We start from the raw sequence: 25,945 nt of genomic DNA on the forward strand, positions 1-25,945 counted from the left end.
GGGGCGTGGCCCGCTGTGTGTGCATGTGTGAGAAGAAGTTGCCGTCAGTCAAGTTTTATCTCTTAATGAATAGAGACTGCTGAAGTAAGGGTTAGGTAATTGAGTTTATAATTAATTAGCCATAACCCTCATCAGATAAAGCAGTTGTGGAGGGTTTTTTTTTTTTTTTTAATCTCCTTTCTTTCCCCAGGGCCTGCCCTTCTTTGTCCTTGCGCTGACAGCCAGCACTTATCTTGGCCACCGGAGCCTGTGCCAGTCAGCCCTCCCCCTGGCCGGGCCGCGGGGTGGCCGGCGAGCCCGGCATTGTGCCGGGAGCCCTCAATCAGCCCAGCTGTCTGGGCCATGATGAATTAGCGGTGGGAGTGAACGCAGAGGAGCCGTAGATCGGCAGTGATAGCTAACCCTGGCTGAGCGGTTTGTCCCGACTTGAGTGTGTCTCTGACAGACCTTTGACACCTTCCAACAAAGAGGTCAAGGAGCCGGAGAAGGCGGCTTCTGCAGAAACTTGGGCCACTTACAAAGGAACCCTTAATTTCTATAGTGGGCAGTTCACCCAACAAAGGAAGAAATCGATGAGAGTTTACACCCTTTCTTTGAGGAACCTTTTTTAAAATCCCATTTAGGGGAGCTTTGTGTGTTTGGGGGCCATGCAACAGTGAAGGACAGTAAGGATTACTTGGGGAATCAAAGATTATTCGAAGAGATGCATCTTCACTGTGTTTTGTAGACTAACTGAGGAAAACAGGCTGCTCCATTGCAGGGTTTGAAAGTGGATTCAAGCAGGTTAAGTGAGGAGGGCTTTGTGGGAGAAAGGTTCTCTGTGTCTTTCGTACTGCCCATGACACGGAATCAACAACTCCAGCCTTGTTGGTCAGTTTCCCTGTGATTTTCCTTGTTTCTTTCTAATTAGCCCCCAGGCAGTACAGATAAATCCCTCTGCACGCCACACCCAGGGACTGGTGAGCAGGGGGAGGAGCTTCCCCTCCCCTCCCCTCCTCCGCCTTCCCCTTCACTGTCTGTTTTACATCACTTCCACCGCAGCTTTTTCTTTGTTAGCAAGACTAGGTGTCACTTTGGGAGACCCCATGGTAATTATTCAGGGACTCACAAGCCAGGGCATTTTATCAGACAGTATGGCCGAATAAAGATCTTGAATGCTACTGAAAATTGAAGACAGAATATGTTCTTCAGCCTCTCGGAGGGAGGAAAGTACAGCAGTTGCCTTTGCTCCAAAGTGTGGAAATCTACAGTGTTATCTTTTGTGGGGAATGAGATTTAAGACCAACAGTCGGATGTGCTGTGATGGGAGGAAGACGGCTATTGCGTGTTACGGTTTGGGCTGCGAGGCAGTGTAGGCTCTGCCCCAGACTCACTTGGGAAGCACTGTTGTTCACAAAATGCCCTGGTAAATGCAGACCCCCAGGTCAGCGTCCCGCGTAGACGTGCAGGCCGTGTAATTGTGCCATACCTAAATACCTAGACTCCGGGCCTTCACTGAAGCACGCAGCAGGACATGGGTGCGTTCTGGGCTTTCTCCTCTTCACCACCGAGGAGAAGGAATGAGATGTGTGGGCTCATGGAAAGATGGAGCCCTGGCTGGACTGCACCTGGCTGCTGTAGAGGTATCGCTCCGCCCACTCAGCCTTCCCTGTCATCCTGTTCCCCAGGGTCGCCTCCAGCAAACCCAATTTGAAAACCAGCAGTCAAATCTTGTCAGCTCCTGTCAGGGCTGAGAAAATTTAGGCCCAGTTCTGGTTCAGGGCCACACAGAAAATGCTGCAGCAAGGGTACAGGAGACCATGCTCCTCCCCACTCTGACTGCATCCTTCCGGCTAGCACAGGGCTGGGTGCACACTCCCCCTTCTCCAGCCCTAGGTGGTGTTGTATGGGCCACCCTCCGCCTTTCACTGCCTAGTTGCTGCTTTTGCCCTTGAGGAAACCCTGTCCTGGCCGCCAGGGATGGGTCCACTCCATAGCAGCCAGCTCAGACCAGGCTGTGGCCAGGGCCGAGAGCCACATGTGGAGGAGACAAGGAGCCTGGAACCCCAACCAGCCTGGCAAGCCCTGCACTTACTGGCAGAGACCTTGGGAAGTCTCATGACCTCCTTCATCAGCTAAGCTGTGGATTGGTTCTCATCATTGGAATGATAGCTTCCTGGTTAGATCTCAGAAGCGGCTGGGTTCTCCCTTGCTTTACTTTCCTTAACATTGTGTTCTCCACATCAGAGCCAATTCTGGAAAACAGTCCTTTATCCACCCTCGTTAGGGAGCCAGGCCTCTGTGAGACACCCTCAGAGGTTCATGTCACATCCACCCTTCCCCGGGGTGTCCGGCCAGCTCTCCCTGGGTCCACTGTCGGGCAGGATGCACCAGAGGGGCTCACACCACTGAATTCACTTTTATATCTGTTACTTCTGCTCTGAACCAGGAAGGAAGGAGTGATAGATCCCAAATTTGTGGAGGAAAAGAAAAATAGACAAAGCTGACAAGAAAATAAAATTCATCTGTGACATTTGACAAATGAGCTCAGTGAGTCCCAGAGGAGGACCCTGACACTGCCAGCACACAAGACCTCCCTGTCCCTCGGGTGCCGTGGAGACATGAGAAAGCCAGGTCCTCTCAGCGTGGCAGGGAGCAAAATCTACCTGGAAAGTGGTCCCTTCGATTTGGGGGGAGAGTGAATAGTGTGATCACCATTTCAAATCAGTCACAGATTATTCAAAATTAAATGTCAGCCAAAATTTAACTTCCCTTTGCAATAGTATTATTTAAATATTGCTGCATTTGTTTTGTTTTGTTTTAGGCATAGTTGCTAAATCAGTTACAGGTTTACCATTTTTCAAACCTGATTCTAAAAATAGTTTTCTCTGGCTATATTCTTGAAGTAAGTCATGAAAGATGAGTTATGTTAAGTGGAAAACAGTTATCCCTAGTTGGAAGATAAAATGCCAGTCTTTCTTTCCCTGAAATCCATTGCCCTGAACTTTTGATTTCTGTGTTATAAATGTGCATGCACTGCGTCCCACTCGTTTCCAGCCACAGTGCTGCAAGGCCCGGAGACCTGATCTTCTCCACTTAATTCAAGGCTGAGAATAGGAATCAGAGTCCAGTGTTGAGAAATGGATTTAAGACTCTAGGGCCGGGGATGTAGCTCAGTGGTGCTGCCACCTGCCTTGTAAGCACAAGGGCCTGAGTTTGATCCCTGATTTTAAAAAAAAAAACCTAGGAGAGAGAAGACATCCTTGCTCTTCAAGTCTTGGTGAAAATTTCTAATATACCCTTTAGGGTCACATTCCCTGAGGGTCAGCCTTGTCTCAGAAGCACCAAGAATAATTTTTTTGAATTTTCACTTTAATTTAGCATCACTGAGGCTATAACTCTTCCTCCTCCATTTGTTCTGATACCTGTGGTCCAACAAGAATTTGGGGCCACGGGGAGCATATAAGAAAACCCACCTCACCTGGTGTCAGTCAGGAAGGAATCCTTTGGCTCCTGAAAGCCAGGGCTGGCCAAGTGGCAGCCCTAGGAGACACCCCTAGAATTCCTGTCTCTGGGCTGGGCCACCATCTGACCCCGCCGATGCTCATGGCCAACGCACTTGACCTGGGGCACTTGGAGCTGCAGATCTTTCCCCGTCCAAGCCAGCAGAAGACCCAAAGCAGTCCCAGAAATGGTTCTGGTGTGTTGAGCGCAGTCCCTGTGAGCCACCTGCCTGTGCCATAGGGAAGCCCTCACTGTGACTTGGGATAAGATGGGCCCTGGGCCTTGCCTTGGCTTGACCACATACTGCCCAGGAGTTCACACCAGCATCCCGCATGAAGTTAGAAACTTGTGGCCACTGGCACCAAGGTCACCAGCAAGATGGCCACCACTGAAAACCCCCTGCCCAGAGAAGCTATTAAACTTCAGAACATGAGACCATACCGCCTGTGAGTTGTAAGCCCAGTAGACCCCGGTGTGGATGAGCTCAGCTGTCTGTGGCCCACTGGGTCCCTGCCGTGTGGCAGAGAGTGGACAGGGCCCAATGGACCCTGCAGAGGGAGGTGGAAAGGTGCAAGAAGCGTGCATGCATGTTCTCTTGGACCCCCGCACCCCAAGTCTGGGATGGGGGTGACTTGTCCCTGCCATATTGTGGGAGCATCCTCTGTACCCCACACTGTTGCTGTGCGTGGAGTGTGCCCGAGCAGAAACTGCACGTGTGGAGGCCCACACAGCATGGTGCCCTATGCATCACTCATTACGGTGTCTCTGAACCTGTACACCTCCCAGGCCAGCCATGCTGCTGTGAACGGAGACAGATCAAGGCCAGTGAGGGGTCACGGAAGCGGCCAGCCGACAAGCTACCCTGCAGGTGACTCCCCTGGGCTCACAGCAGTAAATTGGGAATTGATAGGTGCAAAGCCCAGTTTCCCGGTGCCTTTGAAGAGCCCGGGCAATGGCACAGGAGTGGCATTTTGCTGGACTCTGAGTGCTTGGTGCCTGTAGTGACACTTAGCACTACTACTGGGTGACCCGGAGTTTTCACTGTGCCATTGGGCCAGACAGATAACAAGACACCATGACCGCACAGCCTGTGTTTTAGTTTCTTTGCAAAGATGTGCATCTTCGTAGCTGTAACCGGTAACTTTGGGTCAACTCAAACCGAACATGATACGGGCTAAACAGCAGTCTGACAAATTCTACCTTCCACAGTACCACAGAGAGGGAGGTTAGCCTGGAAACTTTTTAGTTAATAAGCAGATTACTGTTCGTTCTTTGCTAGGTGCCTTTTATCAGGTTTTTTACAATTGGTTCAAAAGTGTAAAGATAACATAGAATATGACCATCACATTTATAGAGAAATATACGTCTCGACTTATGAAGGGCTTATCAATGATTAAAAATAATTTTTCCTTATACAAAGTAAGGCACTTATTTTGTGAGACAAGGTCTCGCAGTGTAGTTCAGGCTGGCCTCAAACTCATGGCGATCCTTCTGCCTCAGCTTCCTGGGTGCTGGGATTGCAGGCTTACGCCACCATGCCCTGTGTAGGCTTGTCATTTTAAATAATAACATGAAGCTTCTCACTTGGCAAGTCTGATATGCAGAACATCCATGCGTGTATATAACCCTACCTGAACTTAGCATGCAGTAGTGGCCTGGGGACGGTTCTGCTTGGTTTTGTTTGTTGTGTTGAGGGGTGAACTGGGGACCTGCCATGTGCGGGGCCAGCGTTCCAACCCTGGGCCTCAAAATGTAAGGTGCAGACCTTCCAGGTGGTTCTCCCGGCTCTTACGCAGCGGTGGTGAAAACTGGCTAACGTGAATCGGGTGCCGACGAATTCTGGCCCACAAGCGGGCGGCCCCTCTGGCACCCGGTATGAGGTACCCGTCTCCCCCGAGAGGTCTGTGGACGCAGGAGGAAAGTGCCTCCCCGCGCCTGTGAGATTGACGAGCTGATGCTCGGGGAGAGACTTCCTCATATTTTACCGCCAGCAGTTGCGGGGCTCCCACCCAGCGGACAGGGGCGTCACGTCAGAGTTGCTAGTCGCAAGCGGTATTTGCCGCCGTAATTGACAAATAATACCCCTCATAAATACTGCCAGTCTTTTCAATTAGTTTTCATCTAAAATTCGGGCTACAGAATGATGGCCTGTCAACTGACAATGAATGGCAAAAATTAATAAATTGTCTTCTAAATAGAATGGACACTTAAGAAAAATTGGGCAGCCAATTTAGCACAGCGTGAAGCGAGGGGAACCTTTGTACTGGTGCCGGGCACTAATGTTTTCGCGATCTTTATTAATGGCGCTCAGCAGCGGCTGACAGTCTTGTTGCCACTGGCAACTTTCTTCATTAAAATTAAAGCCAGCATCAAATTCCATTAGCCATACTCTGGTCACCTTGCGTTCTTTATACATATTGTTTCTTTTATTAACTCCCTCTCCACCCATGAGAAGTTTTGGGGAAAGTGAAATTGGGCGGGGGGGGATCATTTGCTAGGACCCGGGGGCCATTTTCTGGTGGGGACAGCAGCTGTTCCGGGTCCTGAAGTCTGCAGGTAGCTGCTGTCCCTCTGCCACCCCTTCCAGGACAGAAGCGTGTCGCCTCTGGAATCTGTAGACGACTCCGGGACTGCCAGGCGCGGACAGGAGCAGCTCACCGGCATCGGGCCTTCTGGGTTCTTAGTTTTTCTGTGCAGTTTCTTTGAATGTCCCAGCATTGCCTTCTGCACGGCTGTCACTGTGGCTTCTGTGCCTCCTGCCCACAATAGTCACTTATCCCCAAGGTGCCACTCTCATCTGTAGGACAGACTTCAGCCTTTGGGGGTGGGATCCAATCTAGCTTTGCTGGTATGTTCTGTTTTGCTTTTTTGTTTGGTACCGGGGATTGAACTTGGGACTTTGCACTTGCAAGTCAGGCAGCAGCACCACTGAGCTAAACCCCTGCTGCGGTAAGTTCTGAGAGCTGGCAACTCAAGAGACAAATGCCGCCGCACATACTCCAGATGACTCACCTACAGCCAGCAGAGCTCCTGGGCCACTGTGGGCACCCTGGAAGGCACCGGGCTGGAAGCGGACCCCCGTGCTCAGTCATCTGTGATGCTACCTCCTCCTCGTCCTCCTCCTAATGACAAACTGTGTCTTTAAACCTTGGCACTCATTAAAATAATAAAAGCTGAGGGTCAAGCAACAGAGGAGAGGTCATTATGCCAGAACGCATACATTCAGAAATATAACTTGCAACTCATCTCAGCATCCTGGCATTTAAGGGGAAAAGGGAAATACAGTTGTGACCTGCACCAGAAATCATCCCCTCAGTCCTTTCTTTCCTGAGGGACTTGAAGCCATGGTTTGCGAAGACTTCGTTGGTTTTGTTTCCAGTCACTACTATTTCTTCAAACCTTCTTGGAGATAAATATTTTATTAATAGTATCTGGAGGGCTGGGAATTTAGCTTCGTGGCACTGCACCTGCCTTGAAAGTGCAAGGTCCTGAGTTTGATCCCCATACCCCCCCGAAAAAAAAGACAGTATCCAAGACATGTGAAGTAAAAGAGAACCCGACAGATGAAACATCCTCCTCACGCATCTGCTTCTCAGTTTTGAGAATTTTTTTTTTGTACTGTAACAAGTATCTGGGATTTCAAACAGTTCCTACTCATAGGTTGTTCACTCAGTTTGTTTGGGGGCGGGTGGTGTTTATTTTGGTTTTGCTTTGCAGAGAACTTGTGCCAGAGAATTCTAGGTGTCAGTGCTTCTTTAATAAGTATTTCTGACATCTTAATAGTGAAATGAAATCCATCCTGTGAGTACAGCTCTGCTGTCTGGCCGTCTTTCTCAGTAATCTTAGATAAATGAGGAGCAGCCCACCCAGTGCGGGTTGGGCTGGGAGTGTGGGAAGGGCATCTCCTAAGACTAGGTCAGCTTAACATCGCCGGCAGCCACGGCATGCGTGTGCCCAGCCGCTGTCCCGGGGTACAGCGTGGTCCCTGCACAGGCTCCCTCCGCCCACTCCACGAATCTGAACCAGGCAAGGGAGAGATTGTTACTTGATGAGCCCACTAATATGTTACAGCAAATGGGGCATGAAATGCAATACTTTATATAGAGTATGAATTAAGTGATTCTTACCCTGAAACAACTAGGCCATTTTTAACTTGCTGACACAATATTTGCAGTGTTCTGTCCTGAAATGGTCCTGATTAACAGTCAACTTGTATGGAGGGACCCTCCCAGTAATTTTTTTTTTTTTTATGTGATGAATCCAAGTGTGTGTCAAATGCCACTTCACCCTCTGTTGTAAAAAGCCGTTGGCACTGGAGGACTTTGGAGTGTGGACCATTGCCGGGGGTCATTTCCAGATGTGCGGTTTGGGCTGCTGCTGGCTACCTGACCCAGCCTTGCTGAGATTGGTGAGATGTCACGGGCGCCATTGAGTTCACTCCGGAAGTGGGAACACATTTCATGTGATCGCCCTGGCATTCATCCTACAGCCTCCATATGTGACTTTGGGCAGAAGCAGAGCCCTGCTGGGGCAGGGCTGCCCCCACCCGTGACTGCCTTCCCTGGCCTTGGTTCCAGGTGGCTTGAGACACTTGAGCTGACCACTTGTGCATGAGAAACCCGCTCATGTCCCTGCTGGGCGGGGGAGGACAGGGAGAGTAACTGTTTCCTGCTCATCAGAGGCGAATGATGTAGGGATGACCCTGCACATACCCTACAGATGGCAGTGACATGGGGTTTCCTGGGGAGGACGTTGGGGTCTGTGAAAGGAGGTCTCACACATTTTAGAAAATACCATGCGGGAGGAGGAGAGCCATGGAGGTCCCATTACTCCAGAGTCTGAGGAGCCTGCATTTTGAGAGAGACAGAGAGCAGGATGCCCTCCTCATCTTGGACCACCTGAAGGTCCAGTGGTGGCAAACATATGGCATGCGTGCCACAGCAGGCTTTTTGTTAGCATTGACAGCTCTAAAAGATTCACCATCACTGGTGTAGCCCTTGGTAGGTGCCCATCTCCGAGACAAAGCATGAAACAGCTCAGGAACTCCATTCTGACCCTTCGTGGATGGCTCTGCGGACACATGGCCCAGGAGCGTGACACCGATCCAATTCATTTTGTTTTCCAGAAACCTGCTTGTCTCCTTCCTTCTGATCAGTTCACGATGCTACACAGATGTCTGAGAAATACACAGAGTCTTTCTGGAGGCCAGGGCTTAGTGTCCTGAGGCCCGGTGGAGGGTTCATCCTATGCCGATTCTGGCACACAGCGGGGCTGCCAGGGGTGCTGTGTCACCAGGGCCTCGGGCTCGGCTGTGGTCAGTGTGCCGTGTGCTGTCACTGTGGGTGGAGAAGGGGAGCTCACTGCTGAGAAGCACCACCAGCCCTTTCCCGTCAGCCCTGGTTAACAGTGACATGTGGGGCGGTTGGGCTACCTGGACCTTTCTCTCTGTGACCAGGAAGAAGGCGAGTGCCTTCCTTCCTGCCTTCCTTCCCCTCGAACCCCAGGGCAGGTGTGAGCTGCTCCGCCCGGCTGTGTGCTCTTCGCTTCTGTGCAGACACCAGGACCCGCAGTGTGCCCTCGCGTGTGTGCTTTTCCTAGCCAGCTGTGCTGTGTGGTGCAGGCCACACATGGGGTAGGCAGTGGAACAGCGCAGATGCAGCTCCAACTGCTGCCAGCCGTGCTGCTTCGCCCGGCCCTTTCCTCCCTGCCGTGGTAAGGCTGTAACCAGTTGTTCATCGAGGACTCGCTGAACCTCTTTGATTTTGGGGGACTTGAACTCACTGTGTAGCCCAGCTATCCTCAAGCACAAGGTGATCCTCCTGCCTCAGTCCTGGGGTAATGGACCTGCGACACCATTTCCAGCTTGCATTTGCCGCAACCAACTCCTCGTTTGAAGTGTGCAGCCGTGGTGGAAAGCACGTACCTTGCATTGGCCAGTTACAGGGGTGCAGAAGGAGCGAGGTGGAAAGGGTCCCTCCCAAAGCGCTGGGTGTGACCAATGAAGCCCTAAAGCTGGTGTGTAGTTTGCGGTGTGACACATCTCAGTTAGGACAAACTGCAGGCCACACCCGACTCCTCATTTGATGTGCACAACCCTGGTGCTGCTGCAGGAAAGCACAGGCCCAGCGGGAGCCTCCCCTTCAGGAGGGGTTCAGGCTGAAGAGGTGGAGGTGTGGTGTGCAGGGGTCTCCAGGCTGCTGGGGAGGAGGCCGCTGTGGTCAGTGCAGTGATGGACACCAGACACTGACGTGACAGGGAGTGAGACCTTCCAGGGACAAGTGTGACGTGAGCAGGAGCAGGCTGTGAGCCATGGCTTCCAGGAGCACTGGAGGCAGGTGACAGAGGCCAGAGACGGAAGTGAGAAATGGGGCGAAGCAGGAATAGGTGCACCCCGAGAACATGCTTAGGAGTATGTGTTGGGAGCTGGCATGGTGACACTCACGTGTAATCCCAGCACTTGGCAGGCTGAGGCAGGAGGATCACCATGTGTTGAGGTCACCCTAGGCTACATGGTGAGTTCTCTCTGAACTGTGCAGACAGAAGCTGTCTCAAAAAAGGGGGAGAAGAGGAAAAAGAATTGTGTGTTAGAGACTGGGGATGAAAGACACATCTGCTGCAGAAGGCTAAATATTTTCTAAATGTTCATACAGATATAAAACCTACTTCATAGATTGCCTGGCATCAGCTTCTGACCCCAAGGGTCTGCTCTGGGCTCAGGCGCTGCTGCCCCATGGAATCCCGGGAGACACCATGCATATGACTCCTGCAGAGGCCGTCCTTGTGGGGTCCCTGCGGGAAAGCAGCAGGTTTTTGTTGTGGGTCACGCAGGACTCTACTCTGCTCTGTCTGTGGGCACTGTGCCATCGGCAAACCCTTGTTCAGAATGCCCACCACGAGGACCTTGGTGCCTCCATCCGTCCGACCCCAGCTCCTGGGGGTGTTTCCCGGCAGGCAGCGGCACACAGTTTAATTTTATTTCACTCCCGGAGCAATGGAACCCATTTCCAGGGCACAGCGAGTGCCTGTGGCTGTTTGTGGCGGTGGCCTGCGGGCCAGCAGGAGGAGGGGACAGGAATGCAGGGTTCTGCCTCAGTGCTTCCTGCTGAGGCCTACATGGGCAGCAGCAGCAAGGGGCTCTGCAGAGCTGTCACCACGAGGCAGTGTGACGTGGTCATCCCCAGTGATGGAAGAGTCAGGCAGGGGAAGCAGAATGTGGGGGCCGAGAGGGAGTATTAACTAGGGAGAGCAGGAAAGCAGCACGCCTGGTGCAAAGTGTGTTTTCCTTAGTTTCTTTAAGTCTCAGAGGGTTTTGCACTTGTTTTTTGTTTCATTGGGAGGGGTCGCGGGTGTGTTTTGGACCCCGCTGTACCATGGCTTCATTGCTAATTTGGGGCCCAGATTAAGATGGCTTTGGTTCGCATCTGGGTCTGATCTGCACCTCTTAGCGTCACCTAGGCCCAGTGTGAACCGCAGATCTCTCCCGCGATACGCGCCGCCAACGTGGTTTTCAAAAGCGGGTGAGGAACGCAACAAACTTTTTTCTCCCTTCTTCCCTGTCCTTGTGCCCGGTCTTGTTATTCCGTTGACACTGTGTTAAATTGGATTCTCTGTCCATCATTATTAAAATGTGAAGTGTGTCGGTCACAAAGCATACATTTCGGGGCAGTTAGCTGAATAATCCTTTTCTTTATTATCCCAAATTACTGCTGTGCTCTGGAGAGGGGAGCAGTTTAGCCAATTACTGCCATTTGAGCTGGATTTGTGGGTGATTAGCTCCTGGTCGAATCCAGTCCCGGGCGGCGCTTTGAAGCTGTCACCGTGTGATTTTCTCAGCGGTGAGGTAGGAATAGACGCGGCTAATGACAGGAAGGTCGCGTGGGTGAGCTGACCTGTGTGTGGCTCGGGTTTGGGTTCCGCAAATAGGGCGTCCGCAGTAACCGGAGTGTCACTAACCCTGCCGCGCATAATCGGGCTTTGTGGGGTTGTTGGGGATGCTGACAGCTCAATTAAAGTGTAAACCTTTGTACCCGGCAACCTGGCAGAACGGCAGAAATATCACTAACCAGCAAGGGGCGGGGTGGCTGGGGAGCCAGTTAAGATCCAGTTGCCGCTCCTGCCCCGCACCCTCCACCTTCAGCCTGGGGCAGCTGTGGCACCTGCGGAGGGCTGGGTGGTGGCATCACCAGTCAGGAGAGGTGCTCGGGGATAGGGGTTCCTGCTGTCTCTATGCAAACGTGTGCAAACAAAGTTAAAATGACCCCACTGTGGCGGGGCCCCTGCCTACAGCCAGCTCGCCTGCCCCCCCACCACCACCAAAGCCTCTGCTCCGGCCCCACAGTTGCGGACGGGTCTTCCACATGGGGGAGGCCAGGGCCCCATTTAGCCAAGACGATTTTCTTGCACGTGGCAAACGATTTCTGGGTTATCGATTGACTTCGAAGGGCATGCTCTGCCCCTTGGATGGCTAGCGGCCTTAGTCCCTGTCTGCCCCGGTCACTTTCTGTCAGCTGTACTTTTTCTGTTAATCACTGTACCCTGGAGGGTGTCGGTCACCCCTTGGCATTGGCCCAGTGTCACTGTAAAGAGCGCCATGTTGTTTTAATTGTGGTACTAGATTATGGATGTGGTGCTCTGGTTTTTTGAAGAGCTAAGAATGTCTATAAATAAGTGAGATTACTTTAGGATGAACCCCAGAGCAACTACTGAGGTAGGAATCTGGGTGCCAGCACGAGCTCAAACAGTCCTGGCCCCCCGAGTCCCCAGTCGACGGAAGGCAAAGTCTGTGTGTCTGCTGGGATGTGCTGAGTGTGAGGCATGTGGGGTAAGGACGAGGGCACTCGGAAAGAAAAGGCAGAGTCTGCTGGTTTAAAAGGAGGTGCTGCAGGCTCTGCGGGCCGTGAGGTTGGTCCTCCTGAAGCACCGGCCTATGTGGTGAGGAGCTCCGCCGATGGACTTGATGGCCCAGCAGAGGCGGGAGCGCATGCTCTGGTCCCATGGGCGTCCCTGCATCACCAATTCTGCAAGAGGCCAGGGTGTCACCTGCCGGGAGGACTGTGTTTGAGACCCAGCGTCACACGTCACTGCTGGGTGCAGCATCTAGCGCCGATTAGGCCCCTGGTGAGAGGCTCAGGGTCCAGGAGCAAGGCATGCACGGGTGGGTGCCTTGGGTTTCCACACCCTCTGGGTCTGCTCCGATCCTGGCAGAGCGGGAGTATTTCTTCTCAGCTTCACACAGCAGGTAGGGTGCCTGTCCACTCTGGAGGTCGGGCCCGAGGAAAGCTCGGTGGCATGGGCGCCACAGGAAGCACATCCTCCAGGACCTCTGCCTCCTCTGCCCCTGGGTCCCTATAGGTGCAGTTACATCCTCTTGCCACCCACTCATGCGCTGTTTTAGGAATTTTTAAAGTCAGTTTGGTACAAGTCAGCCACGATTTTAATACCTGTGCTGTGGTGGGGTCAGTTTCCCCCAGCTTGTTCCCCACCCATGGTACCCTTCAAGAGATGGAGCTGAGAGTAAGGGAGCGAGCTCACGGGGCCGTGGTCTTGGAGGGGACACAGGGACCCTGGGCACTTCCTGTCTCAGTCTTCCTCCGCCACACGCACCACCGAAATGTACAGTGCTGTCGTGGCCCAGAGCCACCTGGCCCAGTGGCCATGGACTGCCACCTCAGAAACTGTGAGCCAAGGCAAGGCTTCCTTCTGGTGAATTGATTTCCCTCGGGCATTTTTGTCATGGTGACAGAAAGCTGATTGAATTGTCAGGCTAAAATCTTTGGGGTTTCTTGGTTTGCTTTGGTTTTTGTGGTGCTGGGGATCAAAACCAGTGGTTCACCCACAGCAGGCAGGCATCCACTCACGAGCTACATCCCAATCTGGAAAAGTCATAATTACAGTAAAAATGTTCAACACAAACATGAAGATTGAGTGAGTGATGGCCCTACCTTTTTGAGTCAGTTAAAGATGCCAGCCTTTCGCTGAGACATTTTAGAAATTCGTAACTGTAATAATGAAAATCCTTGTAGAAGTATTGTTTGTTTTTGTAGTACTAGGGACCAAAACTGCAGGTGCTTCTACCACTGAGCTATATTCCCAGCCCTTTTTCTTTTCCTTTTTTAATTCAGAAACAGGGTCTTCCCTAAGTTGCCCTGGTGGGACTTGAACTTGGAATCCTCTTGCCCCAACCACCCCCTGTGCTGGAGAAAAAAATAGTTTCATTGTGAATCATTAAACACTAAGGGAGCTAGGAACAGGTATTTACTGTAGAGCTACACAAAACCCATGATGCTTTTTGTTTTGTTCTTGAGGTGAGGCCCCTGTGTGAACTCTTGGGCTCCAGTGGTCATCCTGCCTCAGCCTCCCAAGCAACTGGGACTACAGGCACCCAGCTAAAGCCAGTATGATAGGATGTACAATCTAACACCAGTCAGCATTAAACATTCCTGAAATCAGGTGGATGTGCTTAAGCCATGGCACATTATTGTCTTTTTAAACTTGGGTAATTCTGGGGTGCAGGGTAATTCCATCTTTAGTACTGCTAAAGCATGTGTTTGCTGTCCCTGCCTGCTGTCCGATGCATCCACAGCCTCAGTGTGTGTTGGCCCCGCAGGTGGGAAACCCGTGGCTGGCCGAGCTTTCCGTGACACGGCCTCGCACCCAGGGCTACAGAGGAGCCGGGCCGTCCAGCATGCCCTATGTGTCGTGGTCCCTACTTAAGCAGAGCCCAGCGCCATTCAGCCTGAAACAAAGACAGTTCACCCGGGTCAGACCCCCAGTCCCTAATGCCGTCAATAAATCTTTGTTGGTAAATAATTGCTATCGAGCAGAGTTTTAATATAAATTTATGAGTGGTGTTTTATCACAGCTTGGGGCAGCGGCAAATGCAGAGTGATGGATTTCAGGCAGCGCTTACATTCATTACGTTAACTTTGTGAGTTGTTTAAAGCTTGTATACTTCGCATTGCTTTTGGCTCCCGGTGACCTCTTGGGACTAACAAAGAATACACATGATGCAGAAAGAGCTCGCAGCCACCAGGCAACTGTGCGCTTTGCTCCACCACAGAGAAGGGCTCTTGAGCAAAAAGTAGGGTGTCCGATCTAGAGACCCTGGTATTTTGGTTGTGGATCATTAGAATCCCAGCCCCTCTGTAGCAGCAATAAATTAGTGAGGTGGTGGCAATTAGACCAACATCAGCCGTTTCCATGGAAGGTAAGAGGAGCAGTCAGAGGTGTGACGGGGAGGCCCTTAATTTCTTGCTGTGCAAACAAGCGAAAGACATGAACGCTTCACACGCAGTCTGGGGAAGCGGGTGACCAGGCGCCCGGGTCTGCCCCTTGCTGCTGTTTTGGTTAATTAATCCAAGTCACACTGGTGCAAGATGACGCCAGCTTCTCTGTATCACGATTTCCTGGGTCAAGGATTTAGGCTGCACGCAGAGCCTTCTGGGGCCCACATCCTCACCATCGGCCGGAGTGGTCGGCGTGGGGAAGTAATGGCCCTGATCCTTCTGGTGCCTGGTCCCCCCAATAGTCTCAGGGGCACTCTCTGTGGATTCCTGTGAGGCTGCTCAGGGACATAACGGCAGGAGCAGCCATGCTGGCTACGCACAGCCCATCCTAAAGCCTCCACAGCCCCAGCCGCAGGCCCCAAGTACACGATCTCCATGTCTACACCGAACCCACAAGTGAATGAGGCTCCTTGGGTCTGGTCCTCACCATCTGGACACCAGGATGCTTAGCACACCAGTTAACACACGCGCGCGTGCGCGCGCGCACACACACACACACACACACACACACACACACACACACACACAGAGTACTGTGGGAACCGGGCGGAGCAGTGACAGCGTCTGTTCCTCACAGCAGTCCCTGGTCCATGGCAGTTCTTCGGCCCGGCCCTGTGCGAGTCCTGTGTGCCCTGCTCGGGGCCCAGGAGTTGGAGTTCTGCTCTGGGAGGACATGCTGGATGCTGGGCTCTGCCCTCACACCTGCCATGGCAAGTGGCCCGTGTTTGCCATTCTCACTCCCGCTTCCTGCTGGCCCGAGGGTCAGGATCAGGACCACTTTCCATTTTGAGTCTTCTCCATGTGCTTTTGTTCAAGACAGTATTCAAATTCCTGAGCAGTCTGAGTGTCTCCTTTATCAAGTTACAATTTGTGGCCTTAGACAAGAGCCAGCCCACAGATCAGATCTTCTCTAATTGGAAGGGTCTGAATGCCCCCCAGAAGGGACTCCATTCTAAGGCCCAGTCTCCCACTTGCCCTGGATTTGACCTCGGTTCCCAGGCCCATTCTTGCTGTGAGAGTTTCCATTGGCAGGAAATGAGAAAGCACTTGGGGTCAGTGTGGAGGGTTTGGCATTGGAAACATCTCCGGTCACTCTGCTTGGCACTGCCCCCTCCTCCTAGGCTTCACGAAGCCAAGGCCACCTCAGCATTCAGCATGGAAATCCCACAGCCAGGGATACACTGGAGGTGCACCCAACCCTTTGGCCCTTCTCACGGCCTTCACTGACGTCTTTGGGTCCTGCCAACCTCTACCGGCTGCCTGCTGCAAAGTCTGCTGTGTTTCTTGTTTTCTTTATAGCAGAACAGGATTTAGGTTCTGTTTTCCTTATTCATAGCTGCACAAGATCTGCCATGAAACCAAATGAACTGAGAAAAGTCATCATATTACTTCTCCTAACTCAGTCTGAGAACCATGGACAGAGCCCCTAAGAGCTGCCTGGGCCCTCAGCGCTCTGCAGGGCCAAGGTGACAGCCTTAAGGCTGGAGCTGGTGTAGACAGCGTCCCTTCCTCAGAGGCTGAGGGTCAGAGAGAGCTCGGGCCAGCCTGGAGTCAGCATGGGATGGTGTTTTACACACGAGCGTGAGTGCCGTGCAAAGTGGCTCACTGGAACTGTCTTTGGGGGACACTGCCTCACACTGTGCAGGGTGGACCAGTTACACAACCTCCCTGTGTCCCAGCAGCCTCCTGTATAGCATGGGACTAATCAGGGTCACTCCAGTCGGTTGGCCATGCGCTGTCCATGGGCTGTCAGAGGACACTGGGCGCCTCCTGCGCTCATGTCATGGCCGGACATCAGGACACAGTCCTCAGCAGAGACTCTTCACATGCTCCGAAGTGGCGTCTGAAAGATGGGCAGCAGATGCTTGTTGACATGTCACCGTGTGGCTTTGCTCTGGGCCGTGGGGATTCGAGGAGGCTTAGAATCACGGGGCCATTTGCACCCCTGTGGGAGCCACCGCCTAATTGTGGCTGGACAGGCAAAGCCTTGCAGCCTCCCTCTGTTATCTCTCAGCAGCTTCGCATACGCTGAATGGTTGAAATATATGACTTCCTGCTGTCCTGGTACATAGAGCAGAGCTGCGAGCATTCAGGCCAGCGAGCTCAGTGTGGGAAGCTGGGGGTTGCCAATGTCGAAGGAGACAAGGGCTCCCCTTCCCCAGCTGGTTTCCGTCTGGGAGGCTGCATGTGTTCGGAGGGTCCCCACTCGGGCCCAGAGAGGCGCCCCATGGTGGCAAAGTGACTGGTGTGTTTGCTTAGGAAGAGCTTGGGCCAGAGCAGGGCCAGAGCCTGCACGGCCACACGCAAGGCTGCTCTCCAGGGCCTGGAAGTACAGCTGCGTGAAGGAGAATCCCGTACCCCAGGCAACTCTAGAGGTTGGAACCGACCCTGCCTGGGGCAGGACACAGCCCCGCGTACAGGCAGCTCGCTGTCAGGGCCAACAGGCCCGTCTGTGGGACACCCCATTAGGGTCTGGGGACCCCGGGCAGGGATCAGACAGAAGATCTTAGGGGTGGATTCAGGGTTCAGCAGCTTAACTTCTGCTGGCTCTCTGGATCTGCACCTCAGTGGTCTCCCATGGTGCACGTTCTCCTTTTTGAGACGAGGTCTTGCTTATTGCCATGGTTGGGCTCGATCTCTCAATCCTCCTGCCTCACCCTCCAGTGTTGTGCCACCGTGCCGGGCAAGGCTAACCTCCAAGCACAGGTTTGAGTGTCAGTGCAGAAGGGGGCCATGTGGCATCCAGTCCACAGCCAGCGAGCCCAGGCTCTCCCATGTCGGGCCCTTTGTGGTTGCCTGGCATCTGACATGAGTTGGGGGTAGAAGCAGCCCCTCTGTGGGAGGCCCATGCCCTTGTCCTGCCGCTGCTGTCTTCAGCATTGGGACCCTTGGTGTGGTGCAGAACCACAGTGTGGACCTGAGCTCCTGGGCTAGTTGGTGACAGAGGAGGAGGGTGGCCCTCTGGGGCTCTCCCAGCCCCTTCTTCAGGGACAGAGTGGGCCTCAGCTGCTCCTCCTTGCTACAGTTGCTTCCTCTGAAGCAAAGAGACCAGGGTGCCCTTGCCGGGGTCTGAGAGGCCATGGCAGCCTGCGCAGCAGGTGGGTACGTGTGGGTCAGGGTATGTGGCAGAGTCCATTGCTCAGGTTGGGCCTGAGTGAGTCCTACGGCTGTGTCTTCCCCTCCTCTGGAAGTCTCACCAGAACTTGGTAACGTGAACATGGAGAGGAAGTGAAGTCTGGAGCTCATTCCACAGATAGCGTCACTCCAGGACTGGAGGTGGGGGGTCCACCTGCCTGATGGGGATCCTGGTGGACTGGATGGGTTCGTATAGAGGTTCGCACTACAGTACCCGCTCACCAGGTTGTAAGTGGTGAAATCGGAGCCCCAAATTTCTGTCAGATGAGCAGTGTCCTTATCAAATCAAAGAAGTCTTTGGGGACAGCACTTGCCAGCATAGGGCAAAACAGGATGCTAAAATGTGCTGAAGACTAAGTGTTTGAAGGAGAAGCCCAGAGACCATCCTGGTGCCCCTGGGAAGGAGGGAGGCACATGGCCTCCTCCCACAGGAACCCTGGTCGCAGAGAAGAAAGGGCGTCACCCTGTATTTCCAGGCTGCGTGACGGGGCTGCTCTTCCTTCTCTGCCTCTGGGACTGCTTTCCTCCCACGCTGCAGAATTCCCAGGACCAAGGACACTCACAGGAGAACAGCTGGTGTGTCCACTGTTCAGGGTGCACTGGCACTTTCTGTGCGCGAGACCTCAGTGTAAAGGCTGAGTGCAGTGTGGGTATCACTGCAGGACATCTACCCATTTGCCAGGGCTCTGCGCCTTGGGGCCTGGCTCTGCACGACTGGAAGTCTTTCAATATGGTGGCCATCGTGGAAGCCACTGGGTCCCCAGCGCACTGCTGTGTTATGACTCACATCCAGTGGTGCTGCCCTTCCAACCCCTCTGGGTTGTTGTCTGTCTCAGGGCATCGGTGCACATTGGCTGACAGGTTCCAAGAAACCAGCATGTGGAGCCACCTGAATACAGATGGACCGTCACATCGCACGGCCCAGCCGTTGGTGTGGTTATTTTTACAGCGTTCTGACTGTCCTGACTAATCAGACAAAACTGCCTTCAGAAATACATTTTAAGTTGCACTAGGGACGTGGTAAATGCCTTTTTATTTCATTTTAAGAACTTAATATATCGTTCTGCATATTTACCAGTGATTCATTTAATGAGAATTATGTTTTACCATATTACAGAACAAATGTTCATATTCTCAAAAATTAGTTGCTGCCCAATCCATGACCCACCCGGGCTGTGTCACTGTGATTGTTTTTGTTTGTTTGTTTGGTTTTGGTTTTGGTTTTGGTTTTTTGTACCAGGGATCAAACTCAGGTTCTTACGCGTGGGAGGCAGGCAGCGGCACCACTGAGCTAAATCCCCGGCCCATGTTTTTAAGTAATTTTAGAAATACTATAAGCAGCATGATTTGTTTGTAGAGAAGGAAAATGAAATAATCAACCTAGTTGATTTCAGTGACCCTCAAGAAAATTGTTGCCAAACCTTAGGGAAGAAGCCTTTAAAGTTGGATTCCAGTTCTGTGTGGTCATTTTTCCCCTGGAGCTTCTCCCTTCTCCATTGGCTCCTCTGAGCCACACTTCCATCCCTGGTTTCCTCCCTTAGCCCGAGATCCCTTACTGGACTGGCCGGTGTCACCCACACAGGCCAGCAGTGCGGTCGGGCCATTGCTGAAGTTGCCATTTCTGTCACCAAGTCCCGTATCCCCTAGCTCAGTCATGACACCCCTGGGCTGCTGCGACAGCAGTCAGCTTGGTCATGCTGCCTCCTCTGTCTCTCATCTCCCTTGCTTCTCCCCGTTTTACCAACACTTTCTCCCTATTTCACCTCCTCCGTGCTTCTCTCCTCCCTGTCATCTTTCCTGCTTCTCTCGTACCCCAGAAGACCATATTCCTAATAATTTCTACTCTAGGCCAGCACATTAGTCAGTCGCTTTCCTGTTGCTGGGACACTCCCTGACGCAAGCAACTTAGAGGGAGAAAGGTTTATGTGACTCGTGGTTGCAGTGGGTTCAGTCCATGTGTGCTCAGCTGGCTCCAAGGCAGGAACGGCGGTGGAAGGACCTGGTGGGGCACAGCTGCTCACCCAGGGAGCAGAGGGGGAGGGACGGAGCTGGGAACAAGAACCCACCCTTCCTTCCGGGTCATGCAGCCAGCGACCCACGCCTTTAACGGCACATTCGGGAGGCCCCACCTCCTAACAGCATGCACAGCCATGAACTTACCTGTGGGCGAATCCACTGGTGATACGGCACCCACATAATCCATCACCTTCCAGAAAGCTCACCTCTGAAGGCAGAAGCCTTTTACAGGAATTCCAGGTCTCCATGACAACCAGTCCTTCCCAAATACTGTACTATTGCAACAGTTTCAACCCCTTTAAAAGAACAAGAACAACAAAAATTTGATGGGTACCCCCAGCGTTGATTTTGACCATTTCTCTCATAATCAGACCATTTATATCGAAGCATAAAACTAAGTTTTAATTGCCTGTATTGATCGCTCTTAAGTAAATGTAAAGCCCCAAATAATTCAGAATAACTGCAACTGGCATTTTTTTTTTTAAGAATCACATTTAAATTGACAGCACTTGTTTACCATGAAGGATGACATGGCTTTGCCGAAACAGAAGCACCACAGGACATGAAAGCTTCCTCACTGCCACAGCGTAAGTGCCTGTGGTTTCCCTTCGTGTGGCTGTGTTGTGCTGTGACCCCAGGTCTCGTGTTTCTACATCTGCACAAGAAGTCCCTTTGTCCCATACAGTGTGCAGCACTACACTCTGTGGCGTTGACTCTACCAGAAAGTGAATTCTCTCCATACCAAGTCTCCCTTTGCACTGTCCCCGTTGGTGCCACTTGACCTGTGACCTCATCAGTGCCAGCCTGGGCAGTAGAAGCCGGTGGCCATTCCTGAGTCACTTTTACATAGCCATTAAAACGGGCACTCGGGATTCTGTTTTAGGGAAGCTGTTGCTCCTGAGAATAGTAGGTCTGGCTTCCAGTGGTGTGCAGACTTGCATGTCTGCTCAGCTCCTCTGGGGTCTTGAGACCCTTGGGCCAAGGGCCAGATGTTATGCAGCTGGGGAGCCCTCAGTGAGGCCGATGCTGCTGGTCCAAGATGCCCACACTGCATAGGCAGGCTTGACACTGGCTTCATCTGTCTGTCTCTAATCCCCTGCTCCACCCCCAGCCCCATACACCTGTGGCAGGTCAAGACTGATGTACCTTCAGGGCCAGGCAGGAAGCACAAGTTTGGGAGGCAGGTGGCTTGAGATGGAGAGGAAGTGCTGTGCCCGTGGTACCAGGAAGTCTGGCTGTGTGCAGGCTGCCTGCAGGGTAGGTGGTATTTCCAACGGACCTCAGGATCTGCTGCCACCAGAACCTGAGCTTCCAGAGGGCAGGGGCACCCCAAGCAACACTGAGACCTTGGTCTGAAGTGTCAGACACCAAGCCTGCATGAGCCAGCCTGCAGGTGTGTCTGGCTTGGCCTCTGTTAGCTGCAAAAAAAAATAGGCTCTGTTGCTACTCTTTTCTTCCTTCCTTTATTTATTTATTTATGGTACCAGGGATTGAACTCAGGACCTTGCTCTTGCTTGCAAGGCAGGCAGCAGCACCCCTGAGCTAAATCCCTGGCCCTCCGTTTTAATATTTCATTAGTCCGCGTTTGCTGTACGTAGTGATTCCATTCCTCATGGGGACTTGGCACGTGGACTTGGCACGTGGACACCACACATCTTCATTCTTTCCTCCCCTCTCTGCATCTCTTGGTCTTCTTCTCTTTTGCAAAAGAGTTATCTCCCTGTTTCCTGTTATCCTATCCATCTCATATTTTTCTCTTTCTTTGTATTTTGGGATTAACGTGGGAGCTGTCACATACAGATCCTGTTCTTCCTGGCATTAGCAGCGGAGCCTCAGCTGCACTCAGGACAGCGGGCTGCCCTGGAGGCCTCCTCCGCCCAGCAGCTCTGTCCTTCTCCAACGTCCCCCCACTGCCTATTCCTGAGATCTGCCACTGAGACCAAGATTTGCTCCCAGCACTCCCCTCCATGTTTTCCCTGCCTCTGAGACAGAGTTCAGAGCATTTCCAGGCCGCCCTGGGGTTTAGAAACGGGAGTCCTGTTCTCTGAAGCCATGAGCATTGCATTTGAAGGATGCCTCTGCATTGTCTTTGAGTGGTTGCCATCATTTGTTCTCTCCAAGCATGTGTGGTATTTCAGGGAGATCAGGGATTAAGAGACGGGCTCCCCAGGCCTGCCCAAAAGTGATGTCCTGTCCAGCCGCATTCCTCGGAGTTGGAGAAGCTCTCTGTGAACCAGGAGGTGCAGCCCACTCTCCTTGGGGCCTGGAGTCTCACTCCTTGCAGAGGGCACCTGGGTTACAGACAAGGTGGTTGCAGAGGGATCCTGAGCTCCAGCCCTTCTGTCTGTGCTTCGGGAGGGCGGCTGTGGTTCCAGACCTCCAGTGCTGAGCCAGGTGACGGCTGGGACCCTCAGATATCCCACCCAGGTGCACCACAGGAAGTGCAGATCGCAGCTGCAAAGAGAGGGCAATGGCAGACTTGCTGCTTTCCATTAGTAATAGTCTCTTTGCTTCTGTGGCTCAGTCTTCTCTGTGACCAGGGAGCCATAGGTTCCACTGCCTGTGACCTTTTGCCGAGGAAAAGTGAACATGACTGCTCTCAGCAGGGCACGGGCCCATAAAACAAAGTACACCTGGCCTGGCCTGCTTGGCACCAGCTGCCAGGTGGTGGGCGGGGCAGCAGGTGGCTCTCGGTCTCCTGGAATCTTTGGAACGGGGTCATATCATAAACCCACGAGAGGTCTGAGGGGTCCTAGGGTTAGAGAATGTGCTCCAGATTCAGGAACCCCATAGATCTACTGACTTCGCCACACTGGTGCCTACACAGAATCCCGAGATACCCTCCCAGTGAACCATAGAGTTTATTTAAAACAGTGAGCATTTGGGTCTCCCTTCAGGAAGACGTTTTCTCAGCATCAAAGTAAATCAGCCTAATTCAGTTCCCCAGAAACTTGTGGACTCATCTCCTTGCATGCCTCCTGATTGGACTGTTATCCCCCTCACGTTTTCCCTTAATAAATGAGTCCTTGTAGCTACTAGTGGTGGAAGGACCGTTACAAGTGTGAGATTTGCTCACAAACACACCCCCAGGGCAGCTAGCAGAGGAGCCGTGCTCTTCTGAATGGAAAGGAACACGCCTTGTGGAGCTTGTAGCAGCTCTAACCTTCCGGTGACACCACAGTGACACCCAGCCCCTTGTTTTGTTGGAATTCCATCTGCAGTGGAGGATGGAAAAATGTGAGCCCACTGAAGAACTTGGGCAGGTTTTATTAGGCGAAATTTTGAAATTGTAGGAATCCCACTGGGGAGGGAAATTCAGTGATTTGAAGCAATTGCTTGTTTGTTATTGTGTCTCTGGGGGTGACTGCTTCTTGCAGTAATTGGCGCCATGCAATGCAGCCTCTTTTGCCTCTGTTTGCCAGCTTAGTAATGCACTCCACTGGGTGAGGCTCGCCGCGCTGGTCTCAGTGCCCCGTGTGGTTCATCTTGGTGTCAATTCCAAGAAATCAAGACATCCCACATTTTGCCACATTATTTTCCTTACATAATAAGAGATTGCAGAGAAAGCATCTTCCAAAGATTTGTTTGTGATTCGTTTCAGACCCTCAGATATTTTTCCCCAGAGTCAGTATTTCATAGAGCTGGCTCTTCATCCTTTATGTCTGTGAAGTTTGGTCTGATCTGAGTACAGAAAAAGCAGTATTGTGGCAATGTAATCGAAACTTGAACTCATTTATATTGGGGGAGAATTCTTACCTCATGTTTTCTCATCCTGTCATTCTTGAGGGAAAGTAGACTCAGAGGTCAGTGGAAACTGACTCAAGGGCCCCTGCTTTCTCAAGTTGTCTGAGTAGATCTCAAAATTTGGGACTCTACTTCCCCGTGGGTCTGGGTGAATTGACTAGCGTTAGTCCTAAGCTTTCTTGGTCATTATTGCAGTCATGTCATCTTATAAACAGAGAGCAGGAGGGAGAACGGGTGGGTTCTTCTATTTTCCCTATTGTGCTTGGACAGGAATTAAAAGGTGGTAGGGGAGGGACAGAGAACCATGCTGGAGTTGAACTGAACGAAGCCAGGTAGCTCCAAAGCCCAGGCTGGGAAAGAGGGCTGGAGGTCCTGGCTGGGGCCTGATCCCACTCGGAGTCAGCTGTCAGTTTTCATCACACGGAGGCCAGGGAATGAAGGTAGAGCAGGCTGGGAATCACTGCTCAAAACAACACATTCGCCTCAGCCGTTCAGGGAACAGCGGGCTGAAAGTGGCTTCAAAAACATGTGCTGATTTCTGGTTGTGGGTGTTTTTTTCCAGGGGAGCTACTATAATTCCATCAAAAACAGACCAAAGTACACAGAAGTCATTTATCAAATATTGTCACTAAAGTTTGCAATTGGAATTTCAGTTTTCATGAATTAAAATGTGAAATGAAGGAAACAGTAAAATGAATGATCTGTTACAGGGTCAGAGTATGATTAACGTGTTATTCTCAGAGAGGGAAGCTTGGGGTTCTTTCTTTAAAACTTTATTCCCCCAGGTGTTTCCTCTGCGAATGACATCATGATGTGAGAGGTACCAAGTAGTACATCAGTATGCTCAGAGTTAGGTCTGTGGTACTGGTGGTAGGTTGTCAGCATGCATTAGCACTGCAGAGTTAAGTCCTGTACACAGACACCTGAGGATATTTGCTGGGTACCACTTGTGTGTTGGATATAAAAGTCAAGTAAAAACCATGTTAACAGCTAAAATTACGTACAATTTCCCTTTTAAGATGGCAAAGAGGAAAAAAAATTTAATTTTAAAAAAAGATGGCAAAAGAGGCAGAGAAAGTGTTAAAATGTGTAAGTGACAATGGTACCTGCTGCTTCTTTCCCTGCTTACGTGAAACTTTATGTCTGGCTCCTCCTCCCTCGTAGGGCATGCTGTTGAAGCGAAGTGGAAAGTCATTGAACAAAGAGTGGAAGAAGAAATACGTCACCCTGTGTGACAATGGCGTGCTGACCTACCATCCAAGTTTGCATGTGAGTACAACCTCTGCGAGCGGTTGCCCACTACAGCCCTCTGTGAAACCCTGGGGGCGGCGGGCACGAGTAAGCAGTCGGGCCTCGCGCCTGTGTTTGAAGCGAAAGTAGTTTGGTCTCCTGTTCAGTCCTGAAATAAGTAATCCCATCCCTCACACTCTCTTAGGCCACACGTCTTTCTCTGTCCTTTCCTCTCCCCAACAGCTGATCTGTAGCTCTGTAAATCTACAAAGAATTACAATCAAAGACACGACACAGACGAAGTAAAATTTAAATGAGAGTCGAAAGACAGGAGTAAGCAGTGAAGGAGAAAGGAGGGAAGAGCGCACCTATGCGAAAATCTAGACTGAAAGAGAATTACATCTGAACCCAGGGTGCAGCTCTGAGCAGCTGAGAACAGAAATGAGAACTTACGTGGGATCCATACTCAGCTTCTGTTGTCAGACAAGATGCCAGTACCTAATATTAAATGACAATTAAAACCACCTCCCGTCCCACATAAAACCCCACCTGGTGTACCTTGTGGTTTGAGTTGTGGGGTTCACAGACCAGCCAGTTCTGTGTGTCGGGCCCTGTGTCCCTACAGGCTCAGGTGCTGGCTGCAGCCCGTGTTCTTTGCTGACACGAGACCACCACCTTTTCAGGTTAGCAAACATACATGCACTCCCCTGCTTTAATGCCTGAAAGCTTGCCTAATACTCCACTGGGTGGGTATACCCTGAGCGATTCAGTGGTGTTTCAAAAGCTAATATTTAACATACCTTTACTCTAGGTTCTTCACTGTTACAAAGAACTTTAAATTCCATGTCCTTCTCTCTCAATCTGTGTCCTTGTCCGTTTCTCTAGAATAGATTAGATTCTTAATACTCAGATTCCTGACCTAAAGAGCATGGATGCTGTTATGGCGTATGGTATATGTTACCAAATTCCTAGGGAGATCGTATCAGTTTATCTCCTGGCAGTGCACAAAAGACCTTTTCCTTACATTCTAGATAACATTTAGCTTTTATCTA

The 25,945-nt window shown here is 51.7% G+C and overlaps 1 protein-coding gene across 8 annotated transcripts in view; it reads left to right on the forward strand.

The window, feature by feature from the left end:
- Positions 1–25,945, forward strand: part of Agap1 (ArfGAP with GTPase domain, ankyrin repeat and PH domain 1) — a 468,989-nt gene that overhangs the window by 271,998 nt on the left and 171,046 nt on the right. For all 8 annotated transcript variants that reach the window (XM_033764720.1, XM_033764715.1, XM_033764721.1 and 5 more), the window contains one exon: positions 24,828–24,932. In XM_033764720.1, coding sequence (XP_033620611.1) covers positions 24,828–24,932 — 105 coding nt within the window. The remainder of the gene's footprint in view (positions 1–24,827; positions 24,933–25,945) is intronic.

Source organism: Fukomys damarensis, unplaced genomic scaffold (genome assembly GCF_012274545.1).
Source record: "Fukomys damarensis isolate Sample0158 unplaced genomic scaffold, DMR_v1.0_HiC HiC_scaffold_16, whole genome shotgun sequence".
Taxonomy (NCBI): Eukaryota; Metazoa; Chordata; class Mammalia; order Rodentia; family Bathyergidae; genus Fukomys; species Fukomys damarensis.